The following is a 24,681-nucleotide window of genomic DNA, read 5'->3' as shown; positions in this document are numbered from 1 at the left end:
GCGTCGCTGGCTGGGCTGGGGCGGGCGATGCTCTGCCTCAGCAGGTTTGTACAGAAAATCGGGGCTGATTTGGAGGCTCCAGACAGAGCTATAAAAGCCCACGGCAGCCAGTTGGGCAGAGCCTGGCCCCGGGGGAAATCTCCTGGCTGCAGGCGGTGAGGAGCTGCCTGGCAGCGCTTATATCCGTATATATATTAATCCCAGCTAATGTAACTACAGATGTTCTCATTCAGAGCCCTATCTAATCCTGTTGGGCCCTTGCCATGGTGTCTCGTAGCAGGAGTTCTACGAGTTAATTACGTGCGGTGCAAAGCAGCGTTTCCTTTTATCGCTGAAAAGGTTGAAAAGGTTGCCTTTTCAACGCCCTCAATGTCCCTTTGTTGCTGGGCCTGAAGGAGCAGTGAAGAGGAGCACCTGTCTGACCTTCCCGGCGCTGCGCATTGCTTGGCAGCCCTCCACCGTCTCTTGGCAAGGCATTCCGAATCTTTTCCGTGGGTGCTCTCCGTGCCTTTCACTGCGGCTCCCAGCTGAGGACGTGCTATTGATTTCTATAGTGCCCTGATATGAATTCAGAGTTTCTCTCTCCCCCTTTCACAGCGCAGCCTCCCATCTTGTGGCTCTTCTGAGCTCCGCTGCAATCAGCCAGATGTTTCATTGACTCCCAGATCTTTTCCTGGAGTGGATGCAGTTAATTGGGACCCTTCAGAGTGGATGAGCCAGCCTGTTCCCTCTTCCCATTATGCCTCCTCCTGCTCTCCGGATTTTGGCTGCTGTCCCCTCATCCACTCGGCCGCTCTGGCTCTGTCAGAGCGCCGTGGTCTCCTCACATCTGGAGCAGCCGAGCTCAAGGTGCTCACCGGGAGTGCTCTCAGCTCCCTGCTTTCCTGATGGTTATTTCGTAGGGAATTCGGCTTCTGGGAGCAGAGACACCCCCACTGCTGCCCCCATTGCCCGTTAAAGCCTCCCCACAGATTCCTGCTCCTTGTTTTCTCCTCCACAGCCATGTTCTCAAGCAAAAAAAACCTTCATTTTTCACTAGGAATTCCTGGTCATCTCTGCCACAGACACTCAGCATAAATTTTTCTTAAAGGTTTTCTGAAAAAACGAAACCCTGAGAGTTATTTCCCTTCCCCCGATGCTCTGTGGGCATTTTTCTTGCTCCAGCATCATCCCCGTTTGCTTCTCTCCCATCTCACCGTACCCTCTGTGGAGTGATCCTTTCAAGCAAGGCATGAGGCAAATCCCGCGTTGTCCTCCTCATCACCTCCGGGATGTCCCGGACACTTTCCTGTCCTGCTCACAGAGCTGCCCTCAGCTCCGGTGCCCCGAGGGCTCTGCTCAGCGAGGGCACTGCTGAATTTCTGCACCTCGGTGGGCGGTGAACAAATCCACAAATCCTCGCCCCCAGGGAAGGTCAGGGATGAAAGCCAGGGAAGTTCAGGAATGCAAACGTGTTCTGTGAGTGCCAGGGTGCCCATCGGAAAGGCGGCGGCGATGCCAAAGGGGCGTTTGCAGCCATCACCCCCCCGCTGGCATCCTGGTGCGCGCTTCCCTCAGTTCGGGGCTACAGCCCAAAGGAATTTGCACAGGATGGGGAAAATCAGCATCGAGCACCAGAGGCCCGGCCCTCCATGGCTGGGGAAGGAGAAGAGCCTGTAATTGCTGGCTGCAAGTGTTTGCACTGGCCGGGGAACTGTAAATTACCTTTAATTGCTCCTAATTGCTGGCGCTGGTTCAGTTTCTCGAGGACAGGGACGCAAAACCCATCTGCAGACACGGCGAGAGCCCCTCCTGCCTCCCCCGCCGGCAGCGCTGAGCACCCTGCTTCCCGCAGCTTGGGAACAGACCTGGCACGGCGGGCTAGGGCCAGGGGACGCTGGGACAGGTGACACAGGTGACACAGGTGACACAGAGCCCGTCCCGTCACCCAGAGAGGATCTGCCCCTCGGTGTGGCAGAGATCGCCGGGACCTCATTCCGGTGAAATCCTGGTCCCCGACCCTCTGCCACTCGTGCCCTCTGCAGCCCTGGGCACATCACATCACACGTGGGGACATCAGAGCCCTCACAGAGCTGGCCTGGGGACAGAGGGAGATCCTGCTCTGAAAATAACCGGCAGCTCTGGGCGAGCTGGCCAGCCACTGCCTCATGAGGGAAGGAAGCAGAAATTCGATTTATTGATTGTTTCTGCGCTGTCCAAAGAGTGCTCTGTGCTCTCAGCCCGGCCTCAAGAGCCTGGTGATCTTACTCATCACCAGGACTTTCTGCCCTCCTTTCCCTCTTTTTCTCTCTTTTCCCTCTTTTCCTGGAGCGGTCCTGCCGAAATGAGGGTGATCTGCTCACCCGGGGGCTCCTCACAGGACGGGCTCTGCCTGGAGCAGCCCCAGGGAATGCCTGGAACATGAGGCTGCTCTCCCCATCGTCCTGCCCTTTGCCTCTCCTTGGGTAACCCTTCCCTGATTTGCTTATTTTTGTGTTAACTCCTGACTCTCTGCTCTTCTTTGACTCCTTCAAGCCTTCACTCGATGTGTTTTTATTTCCTCTCCCCCAGCATTACCCGAGCCGTCCCTTGGGGCTGCAGCGTGAGGGTTTTCCCACCTCAGCATCCCTCTGCTCATCACCAGCCACGCTGACTTCCCGTTAAAACGTTTCCAATCTAAATTAGCTTTAGAAAAGGAGATTTCTGCTGTGGGCAAGTTTGCAAGGAGTCGTTTCCCAGTGGGAGCTCAGGGCAGGGGGGAGAGAGACTTTTGATCAAAAACCCCAAATCAGAAGTGTTAGGAAAAGAGGGGGAAAGGAGCAAAGGCTTTGATGTTTACTTGAGGGGTTTCTTTCCCTCTCACGTGAAAAATCATCGGGTTTTGGCAAGGCTCTGTCTCTTCCCACCCAGGACCTGTGGGGTGAGGGCTGGTGGCAGTTTGGAGCTCTGGATGTCCCCAGGGAGAAGTTGGACGTGCCAGGCCAGGGGTGCTCCAGGCACCATCCCAACCCTGCTGGGCAGGGGCCAGCCCGGAGCTGTGCCCAGCGAGGGCAGCCTGGGGGCTGCTGCCGCAGGATCACGCTGGGCTGGCCTGCAGGGAGCGTCCAGCCAAACACCGACGCTTGGGAACCCCAAACCAGCACGGGGTGCGCTCTGTGTCCCCAGATGAGGCATATTTAGGGTGTTTGGGGGGCAGGGGGGTGCAGGTGCCGGGAAAAGCCCTTTTGGGAGCGGTGTGCCCAGTCTGGGGGGCTGGGGGGGTTTGCAGCCCCTGGTGCCCCTGGGGACACTCGGCCCACCCTGACCCCAGCGCAGCCACCTCGGGGCCCAGGCAGCGGGACAGGCTTCCCCCAGCCCCTGTTCCTGGCAGGCAGCTCCCCTGAGGGGCAGGAGGAGAGCGGGATCAGCGCTCCCCAGGGAGGGATTTGGCCGGCTCCTTCCCGGGGATGCTGCAGAAGAAAAGGAAAGTTTCCTGCCTGCCTGCCTGTCCCTGCCACGGCTCAGCAGGGGCAGCCCACAGTCTGGCACGGCGCTTGCAGCTCTTAGAAATCAGGGCTGTTAACAAATGTGCGGGGCCGTAATCCTTTTGGAGCAGTGATGATAACAAGCCCTGATGCTTTTCTCTTTTTTTTTTTTGCCTTTTTTTTGGGCTTTTCTTCTTTTTGCCTTTTTAAAAATATCTTCTTCCCCCAAACAGCTGTGCCGATGAAGTCCCACTGTGGGAAATGAGACGGTGAATGTTTTCAAGTGCAGTATTTACATCCCCTGCCAAACCCCTCACATCTGCCCGGCTCTGCCGTCAAGGCTGCATCCATCTGGCCGGGAACAGCGGGTCCTCAGCCCTCCTGCATGCCACAAGGGCATTTCCTTCCTGTGCCCGCAGTGCCAGCTGCCAGGGATGCTGCTCAGCGGGAAGGGCTCTGAAAGGACTGCTTTGATTTCTCTTGGAGTGCGCGTGGAATGAATTCCCAAGCGATTGCTTCCTGCCTGAGCCCAGGGGTGCTGGAACCCTGCTGGGTTTGTACCTCTGTACCGGCCCCGCGACCGCCCCCGGGGGTTTGGGGCTGCGGGCTGGGGGCAGTGCCGCTGCTCCCCTGCCTTTAAACCCTGCAGACTCCTGATCTCAGCCCTGATGGGGTGAGCACTAGTGTCCGCGGGACGCACCCCCATCTGTCATCCTGGCTGCATTTCTGTCCCCGCAGCGGGGCTGTGACAGGGCCACCCCCTCTCCAGCGCTGTCCCCAGCCCCCGTGCCAAACTCCAGCTCTGGTCCGGCTCATGCCGGGGGTTTGCCGGAGGGCAGAGAGGATGGAGCGGAGCCGGGGAAGCTGCCCCGCTGCCCGGCGGTGCCGCACCGCCAGCCGTGCCCGCTGTGCCCTCCCTGACCCTGCTGCCGTGTGTCCCCGCAGAGTGCGACTGTCACCCCGTGGGTGCCGCCGGCCAGACCTGCAACCAGACCACGGGCCAGTGTCCCTGCAAGGACGGCGTCACCGGCATCACCTGCAACCGCTGCGCCAAGGGCTACCAGCAGAGCCGCTCCCCCATCGCCCCCTGCATAAGTAGGTGGATCTTCCTCCTTTCTGTGGAGTAGAGATTTTAACCCTTAAAAACCTGCCGGAACTGCTGCCCAGGGTGGGGGGTGCTGAACCCCACAGCACTCGGGGGGTGGGGCTGCCTGGGGACCCCTCTGCTCTGCCCAAACGTGGTCCAAAAAACCCACAGCAGCTTCCAGCAGCTCTCCTGCCTCCTTGGGGGGTTCTGTGAGTGCATCTACAGCCAGGTTCACTGGGAATTCCATTTTGCTTCATGGAACAGAGGTGCCCCAAGAGCACATTGATTTAGGGGCGCCACATCAGGGCTGGATGCTAAAGCAGATCGCTACAAACAGGTTCTTCTCTCCAAAATCAGGCTGTGCTGCACTGGCACAGAGCTCAGACCACAGGAGCTGCTCCTTTGATGGCGTTTCCGTCACAGCTGAGAACCCCTGGGTTGCTGAAGGGGCTCTTGCACTCACACAGCCCTCCCGTGGGTGGGTTTGCCCTGGGCTTCCTTGGGTTTGCTTTTCAGTTTGCCTTCCCAAGGCAGGAACAGCTCCCAAAACGCCTCCATTGCAGCCTCTGCCCTGCAAACACCTGGATCCCCTCAGCCCCTGTGAGCTCTCACTGCCTGGGAAGGTGGGGTTCAGTCCTGTGCCCCTCTCTGCTGCCTGGGGGCTTTGCTGCTCTTGGATCTTCCAGTGGCTCATGCTCCCTGTGGGACATCATCTGCCCTAACAAAACAAAGCATCGAAATTAGTGTGCCTGGGATGGGATGGGATGGGATGGGATGGGATGGGATGGGATGGGATGGGAAGGAGGAACTGCTCCCCTAAGGAGTGATTCCCTGCTGCTAAAAGGAGAAAAGGGCCCAGCAAGAAAAGTGAAGGTTAAAAGATTCCAGCCTTTGTTGGGGACCCACAGTCTGTTCCCACACCACTGCCCCCCCCCACAAGCGTGGCCATTGCCAAATTCTGGGGCAGAGACCCTTTTCCCACCTTCTCCTGCTGAAGAAAACATACATTCCAGGGTGGTTTGGGGCCCCTTGAGATTCATTTTTCCCCGTGTTGCAATGGGACAGCAAGAGCCCAAAGCAGCGGCTCGCTGTCCCCAAGACCTCCAGCCGTGGCTCCAGTCTGCTCTGCAGCAAGTGTGCACAAAGGTTTATCATGAATCATTCCCCAGGGCCAGGGGAAATCAGAGGGCAAATTGTTCCTTGCATCAGCTCCCTCAGGATTCATGGCACTGAATAAAGACAGGCCCAGGATTTCAACACGGCCCATCCAGGGTTTGGGGCTGGGCACAGTCACTCTCTGATTTACCACTGCTGGTAATTCCCTGTTCCCAGGGACTTGGAGCCATGGGAAGAACACCCTGGGTCTGTGTCAGGCCTGGCACGAGCAGCCCCAGCCCAGCTGTGGCATGGCTGTGCTGGCTCTCAGTGCTGCTCGGCCATGCACCGTGCCTTGTGCCGTGTTTAATGGCACGAAGGTGAGCCCCCCCAAAAATCACCCTACGAGCTGCTGCCACACCCCCAGCAAACCCTGCCTTGGTGGGTGTTCCGTGCATTCCTGGGTGTTCCCCCCCAGGATTCCCAGGAATGCAGGGAAACGCCAGCACCGTGCCCTGAATGCAGGAAGGACATCCAAGGGGAGCATCCTGCACAGCTGGGGCCGTGCAGCTCCCTCCATCCATCCCCAGTCCATGCTCCCAACAAACACAGCCCGGCCTGGGAACGAATCCCCAGAGCACGATGTGCTTTCAGCTCTGCAAAGCTGGCCCCAAATCAGAGCCGGGGCCAGGGAATTGGCACCAGATGTGTTTGTGTTTCCTTTAAATGTGGGAGGCACCCCTTGCGTCCCAGCAGAGCTGCAGTGCTGTACCTGCACCCTGCCTCTCACCAGGGGAGCGCCAGCACTGCCTCCGAGCTGGTGACAGCAGCTGGAGGGGACAGCCCAGGGACACAGTGACAGCAGCCAAGGGGCTGGCACAGTGCGGCACGCAGCCAAAAGCCAGATTTTTTTTGTTAAAACCCCTTTGAGGGACGCCTGGCTCCCCAGCTCCCGCTGTACTGGGCCGGGGGCTCTCGCTGGCAGACGCGGCTGGGAGGGGAGCCTGCAGCGCGGGCAGGGAGCGGCTCTGGGCTTGGCAATAACCGCTCCTTCTCCTCTGTCTCCTGTCTGTCCCGTGTGCCCGGCTGGCCCGCAGAGATCCCGGCTGCGCCGCCCACCACGGCCGCCAGCAGCGCCGAGGAGCCCGCAGGTACGTTCCCTTCCTTCGCAGGTACGTTCCCTTCCTTCGGAGCATCTCGGAGCTCAGCGTCTCTTCTGCAATCGCTTCCCTCGAGATAAATGGCACCAAAGCCATAAATCCTGCTGCTCGTACCGGGACGAGCGCTTTCCTTTGATGCCCGAACGTGCTGGAAACACGTGGGCCCCATCCTGAGCGCCTGCTGTTCGCCGGTGTGCAGGGCAGGTGCAGGAGGATTTCCTGCTGAACCTGTGAGCACGGGGGGCTTACCCAGTGTTGGAGCCAAGTGGAAGCACAGCTGTCCCCGTGTCACCGAGGGACTCCGATGGCACTGACCAGGGGATGGCAGCAGGGGCCAGGGGGTCCCACAAAGGCCGACTTGTCCTGTGCTGCTGCCTGGAGCTTCCCGGGGTATTTGAGCCCCAGCTCTGAAGGACAGGAGGTGGAAAAGCTGTTCACTTTTGTCTCAGCAGTGCAGGAGGGTTCATAAATTAAGGAGCATGGACTAAAAGTGACAGATGTCACCTTGGATTGATCCCTGAGCTGCTTGCTGTGGCAGGGGTTGTCAGCCAGGCTCGAGCAGGGGACAGTCCTGGAATCTTCAGTCCCCAGTGTTTGTCACAGGGGCTGTGTGGGACTGGTTGAAGGGACAGGTTTTACCCTGTGCAAACACAGCACCAGCCTGCCATGGGAGAGGGGCTGCTCTGGGATCTAAAGCCCAGGTGATAACTGAGAACATAAAGCTCCATAAAGCTGATAACTGCGCACATCCCAGCAGGGTCAGAGCCCTTCCTTAGCTCAGGAGCCCTGGCTGGAGGCTGGAGCGGGTTATCCATGGTCTGGGAGGGATGGGAAATGCCTGCACAGTGCCTTGTGGATCCCTGTGTCCCTGGAGGGCCAGATGTCCCCATTCCCTGCCCAGGGGGATGAACAGGGACCAGGGCATCCCACCAGGAGCCTTCTCCCAGTGAAAGCCCAGCGAAGGCTGAGCCAAGCTGAGCAATCCATCAGGCCCAGAATCCCATCATAATTCTTCTCACTGGGACTTTGTTTTGGAGATTTTAAGCGCTGCTTTGTCCAAGGAGCTTGAACCCTCCATATTTCATCCCTTTTCCTCAACAGGGAGCATCCAGCAGTGCTGTGCCTTGGCATCTCTCAGCTCCCACCCCCACCCTGCTGAAACCTGTGGGGTTTTTCACAAATCCCTAAATCAGTGTCTGTGAGCCAGAGCTCCCATGCTATGGGAGAAAAAGGGTTTGGAAACAAGATGGGAAAAGCAATTAGTGGGAGACTTTGAGTGCAGGCAGCTGTGGGAGAGGCGCTGCCCCATTTCCTGTGGCCAGGAGCTGAGGGAGCATCACCCACTGCAGAGGAGCACGGGCCAAGCTGGCCTTGGAACGAGGGGTGGGACAACGTCAGCTCTGGTGTGGGGGGTCCTGCCTGGCTCTGCTTCACTCTCAGGGGTCCCAATCAGTTTGGGAAAACAGGCCAAAAGTGGATTGTTTAGATGAAATGCATCCACGCTCTCCCATGCTGGGAGATTGGAGGAAGAGGAGGGGCTGCTCCTCATTTCTGCTGCCAGGCAAGAGGAGTTTTCTGGTGCTTTTTTGGTCCCTCTCAGACAGAAAAGACCACAGTGAAAGGGCAAACAAAAATAGCAGTGGGGGGGTTTACAAAGGTTTACAAACCTGCCAGTCAGTCCTTGTCTTATCTGAATCAAATCCAGATTTTCTGGGGAATGATTATCTGAAGTGGATGATTTCAGCCAGGGGCCTTAAATAAAACCAGGTGATTGGATTGATGCAGCTCCCCATGGTTTTCCCCTGGAAATCAACCTCTGTAGTTTCAAAACCAGATCTGGCCCTTCCAAATGTCATTTTGGGCTCTTTTGTTCCTGGCTGGTGGGGAAGAAGCTGGATGTAAGTGCAGGAAAGGGAAAAGCCAGCTCTGAGGGATCCCTGGCCCTCCCAGACCCAGAGCAGCCCTGGCTGCAGGTTGCAGCTTTCCCAGAGGGCACAGGAGACCCGGGGCAGAGCTGGCTGTATGCTGTGGTATCCAAATTTTAGCCCGAATCCTCCCCCAAGAACGAGGAACAGGGAAAACTGCCCTCCCTGATGAGCTGCAGCTCCTGCTTCAGCACTGGCAGGGAGAAAAGCCCGAGCCGTGGCTGTGGGGAAGTGACAGCCCTGCCGAGAGCCAGGAGCATCCCGAGCCTGGGAACAAAGCCCTGCCCAGCTCCCTGCGGCGCGGGCGGGAGGGGAAATCCTCATTTCATTCACCCGGGGGTAAATCTGGGCTCAGCTTTGTGCCCATCCAAAGGAGGATTTCATTCAGCCCTGCCCGGGCTTTCTCTGCCTTGTCCCAGCTGTAAGCGACGTGATGGATTGGCTGCGTGATTGATTGAGTGAGTGACTGATTGATTGATTGATTGATCAGCAGCATCCAGCTCCCTCTGAAAGGTTTCTCACGGTGATCCTGGTGAATGGCTGGCAGCACAATAGGGGAGAGGGGCTTCCAGAGAGGGAGCTCCTGGTCGCTTCAAAACAGCTCAGAAAGTCTGAAGGAACGAACCTAAAACAACCCCCCAAAACTGCTGAGATGCAGATAAACTCAATACACAACGGCACCGTGCTCTCATCATCCCAGTGCCAGGCTTCCTGCAGCCCCACATCCATCCATTCCTCCGTCCCTGCATCCCTCCACCCCCAAATCCCTGCACCCCACTCCCTCCACCCCAAACCCCTTCATTCCTCCACCCCTTATCCTTCCATCCCCATATCCCTTAATCCCTGCAACGCTTTATCCCCACATCCCACCACAGGCGAGCCTCGAGTTTCAGAGCCAGGACTGATGAGCTCCCTCTCCCCATCCTGGGCCATTTCCAGAGGCTGATTCCCCGGGAGACACGAAGCTCTTGTCCCAGCACCAGCTCCCTGTTTCTGCATCTCTCCCCAAGAGAAAACTGTGATTTTCCCCCGGGCTGGAGCTGCTGTCAGGCAGGGATTGATGGGGTGCTCGGCTCCCGAGGACAGACGTTTTCCTGGGAATGAATTTCAGTGTTGGCAGTGGCTCTCGGCAGGGCACCCCTGGATCTGTACCCCCTGTCCCCAGCGTGTCCTGGGGTTCAGCACCGGATAAATCCTGCGGGAAGGGATAGGAAATGTGCAGCCAGTCCCGGGAGAGGGCTGAGGAGGGAGCGGGCTGGTGTGGAAGAGCTGTGAAAGCCCGTGTCGGTGGAGAGTTTTCCAGTGAGGTGTTTTCCAGTTGACTGTTTGTTTTCCAGCGCAGGCTTTTCCAGTGCAGCGTTTCCAGTGGGTGTCTGGCACAGCTGGACTGTCCCCAGCAGCCATCTCCTGCTCCCGTTGAGTCCGGGAACATTGGGATGTGCTGCTGAGGCCACGCCTGTCCTGGACCACTAAGAACCCCTCGGGCCGTTCATCCCCATCCCCAACCACCAAAACCCCCTCGGGCCGTTCATCCCCATCCCCAACCACCAAAACCCCTCGGGCCGTTCATCCCCATCCCCAAACCGGCCCAGGCAGCTCCGGAGGCGGGGAGGGAGCTGCGCTGGCGCTGGGGGTGCCTGCGGTGGTGCCCGTGCCCAGCGCTGCCAGGGGGGGACCAAAGGCACCCCAGCGGCAGCAGAGCGGCCGAGGGGCCTGCGAGGACATGGCCGGGGTGTGGGGGACAGCCCGGTCACATCCTGGAGCTGCTGGTCCTGCTGGACCACCGCGGCTGGGGCTGCGGAGCTGGGACAGGGCTGAGGAGCTGGGACAGGGCTGAGGAGCTGGGACAGGGCTGCGGAGCTGGGACAGGGCTGAGGAGGTGGGACAGGGCTGAGGAGGTGGGACAGGGCTGCGGAGCTGGGACAGGGCTGCGGAGGTGGGACAGGGCTGAGGAGGTGGGACAGGGCTGCGGAGATGGGACAGGGCTGAGGAGATGGGACAGGGCTGAGGAGGTGGGACAGGGCTGAGGAGCTGGGACAGGGCTGAGGAGATGGGACAGGGCTGAGGAGGTGGGACAGGGCTGCGGAGATGGGACAGGGCTGAGGAGATGGGACAGGGCTGAGGAGGTGGGACAGGGCTGCGGAGCTGGGACAGGGCTGCGGAGGTGGGACAGGGCTGCGGAGGTGGGAAGGGGCTGCACAGGTGGGAAGGGGCTGACGAGAAGGGACAGGGCTGCGGAGGTGGAAGTGGCTGCGGGCTCCCGGGAATCCCTCGCTGCCGCTTTCCAGCCGCTCCAGGCGAGAGGCTTTAATCTAATTACATGCTTTATTTGCGCCAATTTGTTTTTCAATCAATCTTGCTCAGCCAGAAGAAAGGAGGCTACTGTGGGCTCATTTGCACCTTCTTGTTCCAAGGGAGAGGTTAATGGCCGTTATCCGCTGGGATCGGCGCTCCCGGCCCTGCCTGCCCGGGAGCTCGGGATCCTCCCCGCAGCACAGGGCAGCGAGGGCCCAGGCTGGCACGGGGCATCTTGGGGACAGCTGGCTGTGAGGAGCCGCTGCAGGCAGGGCTCGGGATGCTCCCAAGGTGCTCCCAAGGTGGCGTCCCGCAGGAAAGCTTTTGTGTATCCATTGCCAGGGATGGCAGCGGGATCCCAGGGGAAGGTTTGGGTCTGCAAAGCACCAAAACAAACAAATGAATACGAGTGGAAATGACTCCTCCCGCTTTCCCTGCCCTGCCGGGGAGTGGCACGGCTCAGTGCCGTGGGGGCTGTGCCCGGCACAGGGCAGGGCTGGCCTCGGTGCCCCCGCACTCCTGTGCTGGTGCCAAGGGCTCCTCAGCCCACTTTGGAGAGGATGCTCTGATGCTCAGCAGGTGCCTCTGCCTTGCACACTGGTCACAGCCCCCCCTCAGCTGGTGGGACAAGCCCCTGGCAGCTCCTGGGGACTGCTGCTCCCTGCTGGGAGGTGACCAAGGACAGACCACGGCCACTTGGTTAAACACCAGCCAGTGCCAGAGGCTTGCTGGGCACCAAGGCTTGGCACAGACCCGGTCTGCAGGCTGAGACTGCTTCACACCTGGGGACCATGCCCCAGGTAACACAGCAGGCACGGCTGGAGCAGCCCAGCCCCGCCTGATCCCAGGTCCATGGCCTGGAAGGGATGTGGCTCCCTGCTCCAGCTCCTGGCCACGCAGGAGGAACGGCCAAGGCCACCCTGCTGGGGACACCAGCTGTCCTGCAGCTGCCCAGGCACGCAGGGCATTAATTTGCACATGATAATTGCAAAGGGCATCGTGCAGGACAGCAGGGTCACAGCCAGGTGAGAGGAGAAGAGCCAATTAGTGATAACTGACCCAGTTTAGTGATAACAGACCCCTGTCCACTCAGTGGCCGGACAAGGGTGCAGCAAGCACAGGACAAGCGATGCCACTGCTGAAATGAATAACCTGGGAAGGATTCTCTGCCTTAGCTTTGCTATTCTATTAAAGCTTCTTTACATCAAAGCAGCCAGCTCCGAGACAAAGACTCCCAGTGGAGTGCTGCACAAATGAAATTACAGCAGTGATCCCTCAGGGTCACTGTGAGCCAGAGGCTGCGGTCCCTGCACTTGTCCCTCGGGGATGAGCCCACCCTTGCTCCCTGGGAGAGCAGAGGGCTCCTGCAGAGCACCCCCTCCTTCCCCAGGCCGTGTGCTCAGCACAGGCCCAGAGCCAGCAGCCTGGAGTGAGCAGGGCTGGAGCTCTCCAAATGACTCCAGCAGTCATTCCTGGGACTGATGGCGGACATGGTAAAAGAATTCTTTGGGATGGAAGCAAGGGGCAGCCTCAGTGCTGTGGGAAGTGAAGCAGGAGTTCACGATCACCTGGGGAAATCTCCAGAGCTCTGAGAGCCAAAGGCATCCCTGCCACCGCTGCATTCCCCGTGTCCCTTGGGAATGTGGCTCCCAGCTGCCTTTGGGCTGCTCTGGGTACCCCACAGAAAGGTTTTCATGCCCAGGGGAACATTCTGAGCACCCAGCTCTGAGCCTACACTCAGCCCCAGAGCTGGCACAGGACATTGCTGCCCCTGCCCTCCCCAAGGGCAGCCCCCAGGCGCTCCCCTTTTGCTCCAGGAGTTTTCCTCCAGGCCCTAGCTGCAGGCTGGAGGATGCATCAGTGTGCAGGTTCAGGGCTGCCTGTGGAGAAGTTTAGCTCAGATTTGGCCAGAGCCAGAGGGGAGCTGGATGCTGCTGTGTCCCCCACGGTCACTGCTGCTCACCCCCATCATGAGGGGCAGCTATACACAGAGGAGTTCTGACCTCTGGGGAGGGAGAGAAAAGGGCAGGAACCCAAAAGCTGCTCACCACAGCCTCCCCTTGCATTGCAGCAAACCAAGCCAGCCCTGCTGTCTGCCCTGCCCTGCCCCACTCTGGGGGTGTCTGGGACCCCAGGCAGACCCCACTCCCGTGTTCTCTGTCCTGCTCTCTCTGGTAAGGGAATCACAGATTTAGGACTTGATATTTGGGGCTGCACCTTCATTGAGTGGCTCAGTCTGGCTGCACATCCCCATCAGTGGCAACAGGAGATGGGGGCACCCCCACCCCACCTGCAGAGCCCCCGGAGAGCACAACCCTGGCAGGGAGGGCAGGAAGATGCCCTCACCCCCAGTGCTGGGCTCAGGCTGTCAGGGCTGAGGCTCCCTCCTAAACCACACCACCTCCACTTTGGATGGCAGCCCACAAAGGCATTTCGGGCCCTACCTGGGGGAAATCAATAGGAATTTAGCTGCATAAATTCGGATTAGAGATCTGGATCCCCTTGGGGATCTAAGCCTTATATCTGCATTTCCAGTTAGGTACCCAGGCCAAGAAATGTGGCTTTAATCGCTCTATCATGTCAGAATCTAGGGGCCTTTAATTTCCGCTCCCGACATGTGGCTCTCGCAGCGGCTCAGAGCTGAGCTTGGAGCTGGAGTGCAGCAAGAGGCGCCTGGTGCATGCAGGGTCTCCCCTGCAGCAACACTCAGCGTGTCCCGCAGCTCTGCTGCCAGCAGCTCCCTCCTGCCCAGCCCCGGGCAGAGCGGGGTCCATGACAAATCACGGGATGGGCACTCAGCATGTCCCGCAGCTCTCAGCCTCATCGCAGCAACCCCCGACAACCCCCAAACCAAAGAGTTCAGAGAGAAAAAATTCAACTTTCTGCAAAGAAGAAAAAAAAAAAAGAAGAAAGAGAGAAATTAAGGAAAACAAAGAAGGTGTTTAGCTGTGAAAAGTCCCTGCCCAGCCAGAGAATTAGCTCTATCAAGGGGATGGGCTGAGCTGCAAAGCTGCTGAAGGCTGTGCTGACACGTTTTACTGAGCTGCGAGCGACACGAAGCAGCCGCCCGCCACCTGCTCGCCCTGCGAGCCAGCGGCTGCAGCGGCCTCTCCCGACCCCTCCTGCTCTGCTCATCCCCGGGGCATGCGGGCTGCAGGGCTGACCCCAAACCCACCCAGGGCTGGCTGGGTTTGGGCCGTGCCTCTGGAACCGGGATTCGCGCTGGAATATCTGTGGAGCTGAGCGAGCTCAGGGAGCAGGGGCTGGGATGTCACCGCGGGTTTGTCCTGCACGGGGGCTGGCTGCTTCACGAGGGTGGCTGGGCTGGACACGGGCTGAGAGGGGCTCAGGAGGTCCCGGGTCTGGTGAGGGCACGGCCAGCAGGACAGGCAGGACAGCAGCAGGGTGAGCACCAAGCCCTGCTCTGCCCCCTGAGCAGGGGACACTTGTGACACAGAGTGTGACACGGAGCTGGGCCGCCCCCACTGCCTCTCGTCACTCCTGCAGGACCTGCTGGACACTGACCCCCCCCATAGCAGAAGGGTGTCCCTCAGGCAGCTCTGGGAATTCTCAGCCTGGCTTGGGTGTCCCTCAGGCAGCTCTGGGAATTCTCAGCCTGGTTTGGGTGTCCCTCAGGCAGCTCTGGGAATTCTCAGCCTGGTTTGTGGCCGGGCTCTGGCATCACCTCCCACGGGCAGGTTGTCCCAGGCTGATCCTCTGCAGCCTCATGGAGAGGGGAGAGAAGGATCTGCAGGACGAGGAGCCTCTGGCACAGCCAGGCAGCACAGGCACTGCTGAGGTCTGTCACATAAACATCTGGACACAAATCGTGCCAGAGTCTCACGTTGTGTCTCCTGTGCACACCCACGAGTCTCTGAGCTGCACATCCACCTGCTCCTCCCATCCCTTCCCCAGCGGGGAGCAGCAGCTCAGCAAAGCTTCCCCAGAGCCCAGAGTGCTGCAGAGTGTGGTGAGGAGAGCAGGGTCTGTCCCTGGTGAGGAGAGCAGGGTCTGTCCCTGACACATCCTGCAGCATCCCCTCTGTGCGCTGTCCCGAAGGCAGTGGCCTCGCAGCACCACCCACACACACCCACAGAGCTCAATGCCTGGCTCGGAAATCCCATTTCCTCTCCCAAAGAGGCCCCAGAGGATCTCCAAGTCACCCAGGAGGCAGAGGAGCCCTCCAGGAGGGAGACAAAGGAAATGAAGCGGAGCAGATCCCCCACCCAGGAAAGCAGCACTGGCATCTGGGGATTCCCGGAGATTTACAGCGGCTGGCTCTGCCCAGGCTGGTCCAATTCAAACCAGCTGGGGCTCTGGCACAGCCTCTGGGGCTGGGGAACCAGGAGAGGGACAGGGACAGGGCAGGGACAGGGCAGCAGGGTGTGCGGGCAACGCAGGTCAGCCCTGGCTGGGCTGGGTGTCCTGAGCCCCAGGCTGTCACCCTGGGAGGAGCAGAGGCTGTGGGTGCTGCCCCATGCGTGCTGTCCTGCAGGGTGTGGGGGCAGCTGTCCCACCACCCCGCAGCCCCCTGGCTGCCAAACAGCCCCGGGTGGATCCCCAGCAGCTCTGTAATCTCAGGTAGAGGGGAATTACCGTGGCAGTGCTGCAGGGACGAGGAGCTGGGCTGTGTCAGGGGTGTTTCTGGGGGGACAGGTTGCTGAGGTGACTTGGGGTTGCTCTTGTGAGGTTTCTGGCCTGGAGTCCAGAGCGCTGGTGTCTCTGATTGCTGTTTCTTGGACTGGATCCCAGCAGCTGCAGGAGGATGTGCTGCAGGCGTGCTCTGCCAGCCTGGCTGCTGGACATGCCTCAGGGCTGAGCCATGAACGTGCGGGTGGGAGCTGCAGCATCTCCTGGGTTTGGCCAGGGCAGGAGGGACGCGCAGCCAGAGCTCCCAGGCTTGTCCCTGCCCACCTGTCCTTGTGTCACCTCTTGTTCTGCCCAGCGCTGAGGTGTGACAGCAGCAGTGGTGGCAGTGCTGTGGGGCCATGCCCAGCAGTGGTGGCAGTGCCATGGGGTTGTGCCCAGCAGTGGTGGCAGTGCCCAGCAGTGGTGGCAGTGCTGTGGGGCTGTGCCCAGGAGTGGTGGCAGTCCCATAGGGCCATGCCCAGCAGCGGTGGCAGTGCCATAGAGCTGTGCCCAGTAGTGGTGGCAGTGCCATAGAGCTGTGCCCAGCAGTGGTGGCAGTCCCATAGGGCCATGCCCAGGAGTGGTGGCAGTGCCATAGAGCTGTGCCCAGTAGTGGTGGCAGTGCCCAGCAGTGGTGGCAGTCCCATAGGGCCATGCCCAGTAGTGGTGGCAGTGTCGTGGGGCTGTATCCAGCAGTGGTGGCAGTGCCCAGCAATGGTGGCAGTCCCATAGGGCTGTACCCAGCAGTGGTGGCAGTGCCCAGCAGTGGTGGCAGTGCTGTGGGGCCATGCCCAGCAGTGGTGGCAGTGCCCAGGAGTGGTGGCAGTGCCCAGCAGTGGTGGCAGTGCCGTGGGGCTGTGCCCAGCAGTGGTGGCAGTGCCCAGCAGTGGTGGCAGTGCCGTGGGGCTGTGCCCAGGAGTGGTGGCAGTGCCCAGCAGTGGTAGCAGTGCCGTGGGGCTGTGCCCAGGGGTGGTGGCAGTGCCCAGCAATGGTGGCAGTCCCATAGGGCTGTACCCAGCAGTGGTGGCAGTGCCCAGCAGTGGTGGCAGTGCCGTGGGGCCGTGCCCAGCAGTGGTGGCAGTGCCATGGGGCTGTGCTCAGCAGTGGTGGCAGTGCTGTGGGGCTGTGCCCAGCAGTGGTGGCAGTGCCCAGGAGTGGTGGCAGTGCCGTGGGGCTGTGCCCAGGGGTGGTGGCAGTGCCCAGCAATGGTGGCAGTCCCATAGGGCTGTGCCCAGCAGCGGTGGCAGTGTCGTGGGACTGTATCCAGCAGTGGTGGCAGTGCCCAGCAGTGGTGGCAGTCCCATAGGGCCGTGCCCAGCAGCGGTGGCAGTGCCATGGGGCTGTGCCAGGCTCCTGCCGGCTGCCCGGGCCAGGCCAGCATGTCCCAGCAGTGGGGGCCCATTAGAAATGAAATGTTCCTCCCGGGGTATTTTATTTGCACACTTCAGTAGAGTGGACACCAAAAGGCTTTGCTAATGCTTCATGGGCTGCTAATTTCCTCCGTGACCCGCATTGTGGCGGGGTGACCCCGGGCCGAATCTCTCGGCAATGAATGCCAAAGGCTGACACCGGCCCGGGTTAGGGGTGACAATGGGGCCTCTGTGGGCTCCGGGCGGGCTCCAGTGGGAGCTGCAGAACAGCGGGAATTTGTGTGGCTCTCAAAAGCTCTGGGTGGCACAATAAGGGAGGCCCCCGGGTCTCCCAGGAAGACAGAGGCGGCCGGGGAAGCCGGGCCGGGGGAGGCGGAGGAGGCCGGGCTCCTTTGTGAGCAGCTTTCTTTAGAAAGGAAGGGTTTCTCAATGGCCCGGCCGGCAGATGGATATCACAGGCACGCTGCTTATTCACGGCTGCCCGCGGCTCGGAGCGCTCCCTGCCCCCAGCGCTTTCTGCATTTTCAGGCTAATTTGTTTTGTTAATGTTTTCTTGCCCTCCCCCTCTCTCCGCGCAGATTGTGACTCGTACTGCAAAGCCTCCAAGGGGAAGCTGAAGATCAACATGAAGAAGTACTGTAAGAAGGACTATGGTGAGTGTCCCCCGTGCAGGGACGAGCGGTGCCGCAGGGATCCGGGGCAGGAGCGGCCCCACGGGGGTGTCCCAGGGCCAGCCAGGCACAGCCCGTGCTGGCTGGGTGCAGGTTTGGGAATGCCACACCTCGCCAGGTGTGCAGGGGCAGCGATGCCCTGTGTCACCTGGGATGAGGACACCCAAGTGTGGGCCCTCATTCGGGGCTTGTCCCAGCATCTGCAGGAGACTCCTCTACTCCACGTGTTTCCCAGTTCTTCGGGGTTAGGATGACACCATGTCCCCTCTCACGTGCGCTTACGTGCCACAGCCTTTGAATAGTTATAAATATTCAAATATTTTTTACCGTGGGGATTAACAGCAAGCAGTTCTCTGTCACCTGCATCCAATCCCCCTGTAATTCCCGGGAAACCTCAGAGGGTGGTGCAGCCCTGGGACAGCTCACGCTCGGATCTGTTGGAGGTTTGAGCGATGGAGATTTGGGTCACACACATTTGGATCTGTTGGAGGTTTGGGTGACACTCACACCCAGTTCTGATGGAATTGTGGGTGACACTCACACCCAGATCTGTTGGAGGTTTGGATGACACTCACACCCGGATCTGTTGGAGGTTTGGGTGACACTCACACCCAGTTCTGATGGAATTGTGGGTGACACTCACAGCCAGTTCTATTGGAGGTTTGGGTGACACTCACACCCGGATCTGTTGGAGGTTTGGGTGACACTCACACCCAGTTCTGATGGAGGTTTGGGTGACAATCACACTCAGTTCTGATGGAATTCTGGGTGACACTCACACCCAGTTCTGTTGGAATTTTGGGTGACACTCACACCCGGATCCGTTTAGGGCTGCCGTGTGGGCTGCAGCAGACCCTGGGGAGGTGTGGGTGGCTCGAGAGGTGTCTCAGGCAGGAGATCCCAGTGAATAGGGACGAGGTGCCCCTGGAGCAGGGATTAGCTCAGCTTTTCCCTTCTCTTTTCTTGCTCAGCATCGCTCCTGCAGCTTCACCAGTGATCCAGAGCCGTGTGCTGGGGCTGGTCCGGGTGCGGGGACACCGTCCCAGTGCTGGCACTGGGGTGCTCCCACCCGACGCTCCTGGCCGTGGAAGGGTCCCCCACAGCCCCAGCCAGCCCCACAGCCACGGCAATTTGCTTTTTTGAGAACAAACCCTGCTGGAGAGGCAGCGGGGTGAGCGATGCCGGGGCAGCCCAGGCTTTCACCAGGGCGAGGGAGGGAAGAAAGGGTTGAAAAGGTGCAGGGAGGGATAATAAAGACTTTGGGACTGACACCCCAGCAGGAAGCCAATTAGGAGGCTCTTTTCCTCACCGTTCTGCTGGCATCGCTGGGCTGAATGTCCTAAAAGGCCCTAATTAGCTTGAGCAGAGTTCCTTCTCCCGCGGGCTCAATCGGAGCTATCATCCGCCCGCTCCTCAATGGGGCTTTTTAGCTCCCCGCTTCATTCAGCCTTTCAAAGGGGATATTTTCCCTTATTTATTTTTCGTATCTGTTTGTTTTTGTCGGGTTTGTGTTTTTTTTCCTTTTTATTTTAATTTGGGCTTTTTCCCCGCGAGGTGGGTTTGGGTGCAAATATTTGGAGTGCAACAGGACGGGGGGAGGGCAGGCGGGAGATTCGGGGAGGGGGAGGCAGGAGCAGAAAAGCTTTTTCTTTTGGGATTTTTTGGCTGCGTGGGGGAGCGCAGGGCCGCTCAGCTCCCAGAAAACAGGGAGAGAAGAGGGGTTTGCTGGGGTAGGCTGAACCCACCAAGGATGGAGATTCCCAGGAGAGGGGGTTATCTGATGAGAGCAGGTGATGCCGATCCAGGTGAGATGTGAACATCCTGTGCTCCCTCGGGTGCCACATTTTCTGCCCGATTTTGGGGGGGTTCCAGCTCTCTGTGGGGTGTGAGTGTGGTAAAGGAAACCTGGAGCTTTTAAATCTCCATTTAGCCCCTGGTGCTGAGCTGCCTGTGCCGCAGCAGGGCCGCTCCTGCACGGAGGATGCTGGAACAGTTTTGTACCAGCACTGTGGTCCCATGCTGGCCCTGCATCCCCATCCCAGCACGGGGCAGGGAGTGGGGCTGAGGAACAGAATCCTCATTCGAAAGGTGAGATCATCTGCTCACTCTGCCCTTTCTTGGAAAAAAAAAGTAAAAAAATCCTTCCTTCAGCGGAGCCTTCTCTTAGTCACCCCCTTTGTCGAGAGGAGCTTGGCAGGGGCTGCTGGAAAAAAGCAAAATGTGTTTTCAAAAGGCAGCTTGAAAAGAGGGAGGGAGGGGGAGAAAAACCCGAATCCCCAAAAAAACCCAGGGCAGGGGGGAAGCACCAGCCCCAGAACTCAGAGCCCTTTGCACTGCTGGGAAGGTGGAGAAATCCCATTCCTGGGGCTGAGCAATCCCTGCTGGAGCCACGTGCTGAGGGAGAGAGCCGGGGCAGTGAGGGTCCCCCAGCAGCAGGGCACACCCAGGGATTAGGGATCATAAATCTCCAATATTAAACCAGTAGGAAATTGGCAACCGGAGCGAGGCAAAGCCGCCGCCAAATAAATTAAAAACTGAAAAAAGGGGGGGGGGGGGGGGAAATCACATTTTAACACTTTGCTCCAGCGAGGAGCCAGCCCTTTGCATTCCCAAACCCAGATGGTGTCGGGGTCACCTTTTGCTGCCGGTTGGAATAGGATCCACATGGACACCACTCCTCTTGTGCAGTGAGGGGGAGCCAGGCCTGGGGAGAGCCCTGCCTGGGACTGGGACATCTGGGGCTGTCCCCAGCACGGCCCCACCTGGCCATGTGGGGGCTGAACACCCTCCCGGTGTCTGTCCCACTGCCCCTCCTCGGGATCGGCCAGGGGCCAGCCAGGCTCCCCATGCAGGTCTGTGCATGGCGTGTGTGGGGTGCTCCAGGGTTCCACAGCAGCCTGCACAGCTTTGGCCCTGCAGCCCAGCCTGAGTCAGCCTCAGCAGGGGAAGCCTTGAACTCGGGAGGTTTATCGCAAACCCCAAACGTAAATTTAAAAAGTAATTCAATAATTAGGTTTTCCCCAGCCTCCCTGTTTTCATGGCAGCCTCAGGAGCCTGACTCACGATCTCTGAATGCTGCAAGGCACTGCTTTGCTTTCAGCCTTCAGCAACTGCCCTCAAACGCTGTTTGGAGGCTTTGGGCTTTTGTTTTTATTAACATCAAACCATCCACCCCTGGGCTTTCATCTCCAGCTTCCAGCCTTTGGGGCTTTCTTGTGGCTGGAGGCTCCCAGCCAGCCTCCAGGAGCCAGCAGCATCCCTGAGCTCTGGGGATGCAGGAGGGGACCAGGGACCCTCCCTCCCCTCCCCCAGCCCGGGGACCACTCTGTCACCTTCTTCTGGCAAAGCACCAAAATGTGGTGAGGGCTGGAAGGCACCATCCGGGTGGGATTTGTGGTTCAGGAGTGCCAGGGTCAGGTGGGATGTGGTTCCTGGGGCAGCCCCTGCCCTCCCCAGGCCCCAGCTGTGCCCCAGCTGTGCCCCTGCTCCCCTTTGCTGCCTGAGAGCTCCCTGGGGAGCAGAGCAGGCTGCAGGGAAATGAACCTGCAGAAAAATCTCTGCATCTCTGGGAGCGCCTGGGGTGCAGGAGCCCCAGATTCCCCCCAGGGTTTGGCTGCCCACAGTTTGCAAAGGTCAGGGAGGAGCACAGGTGGGATCAGGAGCTGGACTGGATCCCCTCTTTGCTGAAACCAGTGTCCCCAGTCTGGACTAGAGCCCATCCTCACTGGAACCAGTGTCACCAGCCTGGGCCAGAGCCCATCCTCACTGAAACCAGTGTCCCCAGTCTGGACTAGAGCCCATCCTCACTGGAACCAGTGTCACCAGCCTGGGCCAGAGCCCATCCTCACTGAAACCCATCCAGGCTGAGCCCATCCAGGCTGAAACCAGTCTGGACCAGAGCCCATCCTCACTGAAACCAGTGTCCCCAGCCCCAGCTGGAGCAATGGAAGCTGCAGCTCCTTTGATTTTTGATCCCGGCCCATTTCTGCCTCTCTGCATGTCCGTGTCCCCTGGGAGATGCTGGTCCCACCTCAGCCAGGCAAACACCACTGGAGCTGGGCTCCAAGCCCCAGCTCAGGAGGAACTGAGCGTCCTGGATGTGAAGCTGTGGGCAGAAATCCGGCTGTCAGGGCAGGCAGCTGTGCCTGCCCCAGCCAAGCCTTCCTCAAAGCTTTCACTCCTTCCACTTCATTAATAAAAAGGGAAAAAATAAGAGACAGGGGCCTTGACATAAAAAAAATACAGACTGTGTGTTTTAGAGCAGAGTTTCCTGTAACCACCTCTCTCCAGTTCCTTTTCATTCATTTTCTCCATTTTGTCAGTGTGGACCCAGGCAGGTCAAAGGTTTAAGCTTTTTTGGAAAGATTTGTTTCCAAAAAAATAAAAATTGGCTACTCTTCACATTTTGTTACCTTCACACCAGACAGGGAAATACATGGTCAGAGCTTAGGGTTGTTTTTTTTCCTTTTCCCTTTTTTTTTTTTTAATGAAAGCATCTGGCCTCCATGACACACTCTGAAAAAAAATACCCCATATATTTTGCAACGTGTTAAAAAGCTGTGCTGGGCTGCAGAGCTCTGCTTCCTCCCAGAGCCTGGAATCACTTGGTTTTAGAGACAGGGGGATGCTCCTCCACTATCAACCCAGGGGGGAAAACTGGACTGTTACAAGGCAAGTGGCAGAGTTTTCCCTGAGGTTTCTGGGAGTTTCTTCTCCCTCTGTTAATTTATACAAGCAGGATTGGCCCCACTGGGGCTCAGCCAGGCAGCTGAGACAGGCAGGTGAATGGGCAGGGGTTTACAGCTCCCAGGGCATGGAGGGAACAGTGGGGAAAAGGGAAAAGCTGAGTGATTTGGCTAAAAAAGCTCTTTGTGGTGGTGCTGCACCAGCCTGGGCAGGGCCTGGCCCCTGCCTGCTCTCCCAGCCAGGCCACCCTCACCTGGGACTTCCCTGGGTCCCTGCTGGTGGGGATTCCTCCCCCACAGCTGGCAAACCAACCCAGGAGGGCTGTGCCTGGGGAAGGGATTTCCTGGGAGCTGACTTTAGCCCTGTCCCAGGAAAGAGCAAGGGCTGAGGTTTCCTCAGTCCATGGCTACAGAGGAGGTTACACAGCATCAGCCATGGGCTTGGGAAACATCATATCATCATCATCATCATCATCATCATCATCATCATCATCACCATCACCATCATCATCATCACCAGCACCACCTTGTGCAGGGATCAGGGCTGTCCTCCCACCTCCCTCTGGCTGTCTCCCAGTGCTCTGCCAGGACACCAGGACATCTCCCTGGAGCCCAGAGCTGCCATCCAGCCCTTGCAGAGATGTTTCAGTGACTCTGCCAGGCACAGAGCTGGAGGGCATCCCCCAAGCCTGTGGTGCTCTTGGAAGCTCTGCTGGGCCCTCAGATGCAGCACTGGCCACTCCTGTTCTAGGGGGTGCCCTGGGGACAGCGTTTTGGGGCATCCACGACCCCTGGCTACTGCAAAATCCCTCCTCCCCACACAGCCCATTAGGTAAGGCTTGAAGCTCATGTTCTCCTCACCAGCCCAAGCAGTAACACTTCTCCTCTCTTGCCTGTGTTGTTTCTCTCCAGCTGTCCAGATCCACGTCCTGAAAGCAGAGAAAAACGCGGACTGGTGGAAGTTCACGGTGAACATCATCTCCGTCTACAAGCAGGGCAGCAACCGCATCCGGCGCGGCGACCAGACCCTGTGGATCCACTCCAAGGACATCGCCTGCAAGTGCCCCAAAATCAAGCCCATGAAGAAGTATTTGCTGCTGGGCAACAACGAGGACTCTCCCGACCAGAGCGGCATCATTGCCGACAAAACCAGCCTGGTGATCCAGTGGCGGGACACGTGGGCCCGGCGGCTCCGGAAGTTCCAGCAGCGGGAGAAGAAGGGGAAGTGTAAGAAAGCCTAAAGGAGGAGGAGGAGAGGGAGAGACTGACTGTGCATGCTGCTTTGTGTAGAGCTGGGGCGGGCAGGGACCGGCTGCCAGGGCGGGCTGGGGGGACGGGGGGCAGCGACCACGGCTGGGGGTGCTGGGCTTGCACCTCCTACTCCAGGGGAGACAAAACCCAACAGGACCCAACAGGACCCAACAAGACCCAACAACACCAAACAGGACCCAACAAAACCTGAGAGAACCCAACATGACCCAACAGAACCCAAGAGAACCCAACAAGACACAACAGGACCCAACAAAACCTGAGAGAACCCAACAGGACCCAACAGAACCCAAGAGAACCCAACAAGACACAACAGGACCCAACAAAACCTGAGAGAACCCAACACGACCCAACAGAACCCAACAAAACCCAACAGAACCCAACAGGACTCAACAGAACCCAACAGGACCCAACAGATCCCAACAAGACCAACAGGACCCAACAGAACCCAACAGAACCCAACAGAACCCAACAGAACCCAACAGAACCCAACAGGGTCAGCATAAACCCGACTGCACACACAGACAGAACCCACGAGTGGGGTGCAGGCGTGCAGCACCTGGGGCCCCCCAGCTCCCTCCTGCCCCGTTGCTGAAGAACTCAGAGACACCAAACTGCCTTCCAGCTGCCAACATCTGCTGCCTCCAAAGCACGGCATGGGCACATCCACCCTGTAAGAAACTAATCAACAGCACCGCTGGAAATTAACTCCCCAACCCAAACCACGTATTTGCAACTTAGGCTGACTGAGAGAGTTCTTGTAGAGGAAACTAAACCAAGACTTTTGCTGAGGACAGACCTGGGGATCGGCACGGGGGGCGTTGGTACCCCACACACCCTGGGGTGCCTGGGGTGGCCGAGGTCTCCAGCTGTGATGAGGCTCTGGGTCCACTTTAGGCACAGCCAAGAGGGGACAATGCTGCTGGGTGACTTCCTGCTGTGCATAACTCTGGGAACGGCTCCGTGCTCAGCCCCCGGCCCTGAGGATGCTGCCCCCACCACGCTGAAGGAGTGTGAGCCCACAGGGTGCCCTGTCCCCCTCCGGCCACCCA

At 58.9% G+C, this 24,681-nt stretch overlaps 1 protein-coding gene across 1 annotated transcript in view; it reads left to right on the top strand.

Annotated features, from left to right (window-relative positions):
• The window catches only part of NTN1 (netrin 1), a gene marked incomplete at its 3' end in the record, with an annotated part of 78,725 nt that extends 55,124 nt beyond the window's left edge, over nt 1-23,601 (top strand). Inside the window, exons 3-6 of the mRNA XM_084218484.1 lie at nt 4,389-4,538; nt 6,723-6,776; nt 17,583-17,657; nt 23,273-23,601. Coding sequence (XP_084074610.1) covers nt 4,389-4,538; nt 6,723-6,776; nt 17,583-17,657; nt 23,273-23,601 — 608 coding nt within the window. The remainder of the gene's footprint in view (nt 1-4,388; nt 4,539-6,722; nt 6,777-17,582; nt 17,658-23,272) is intronic.
• Between the last annotated feature and the right edge of the window lie 1,080 nt (nt 23,602-24,681).

Source organism: Fringilla coelebs (assembly GCF_963513975.1).
Source record: "Fringilla coelebs genome assembly, chromosome: 19".
Taxonomy (NCBI): Eukaryota; Metazoa; Chordata; class Aves; order Passeriformes; family Fringillidae; genus Fringilla; species Fringilla coelebs.
This window is presented reverse-complemented; position numbering and strand designations above follow the sequence as displayed.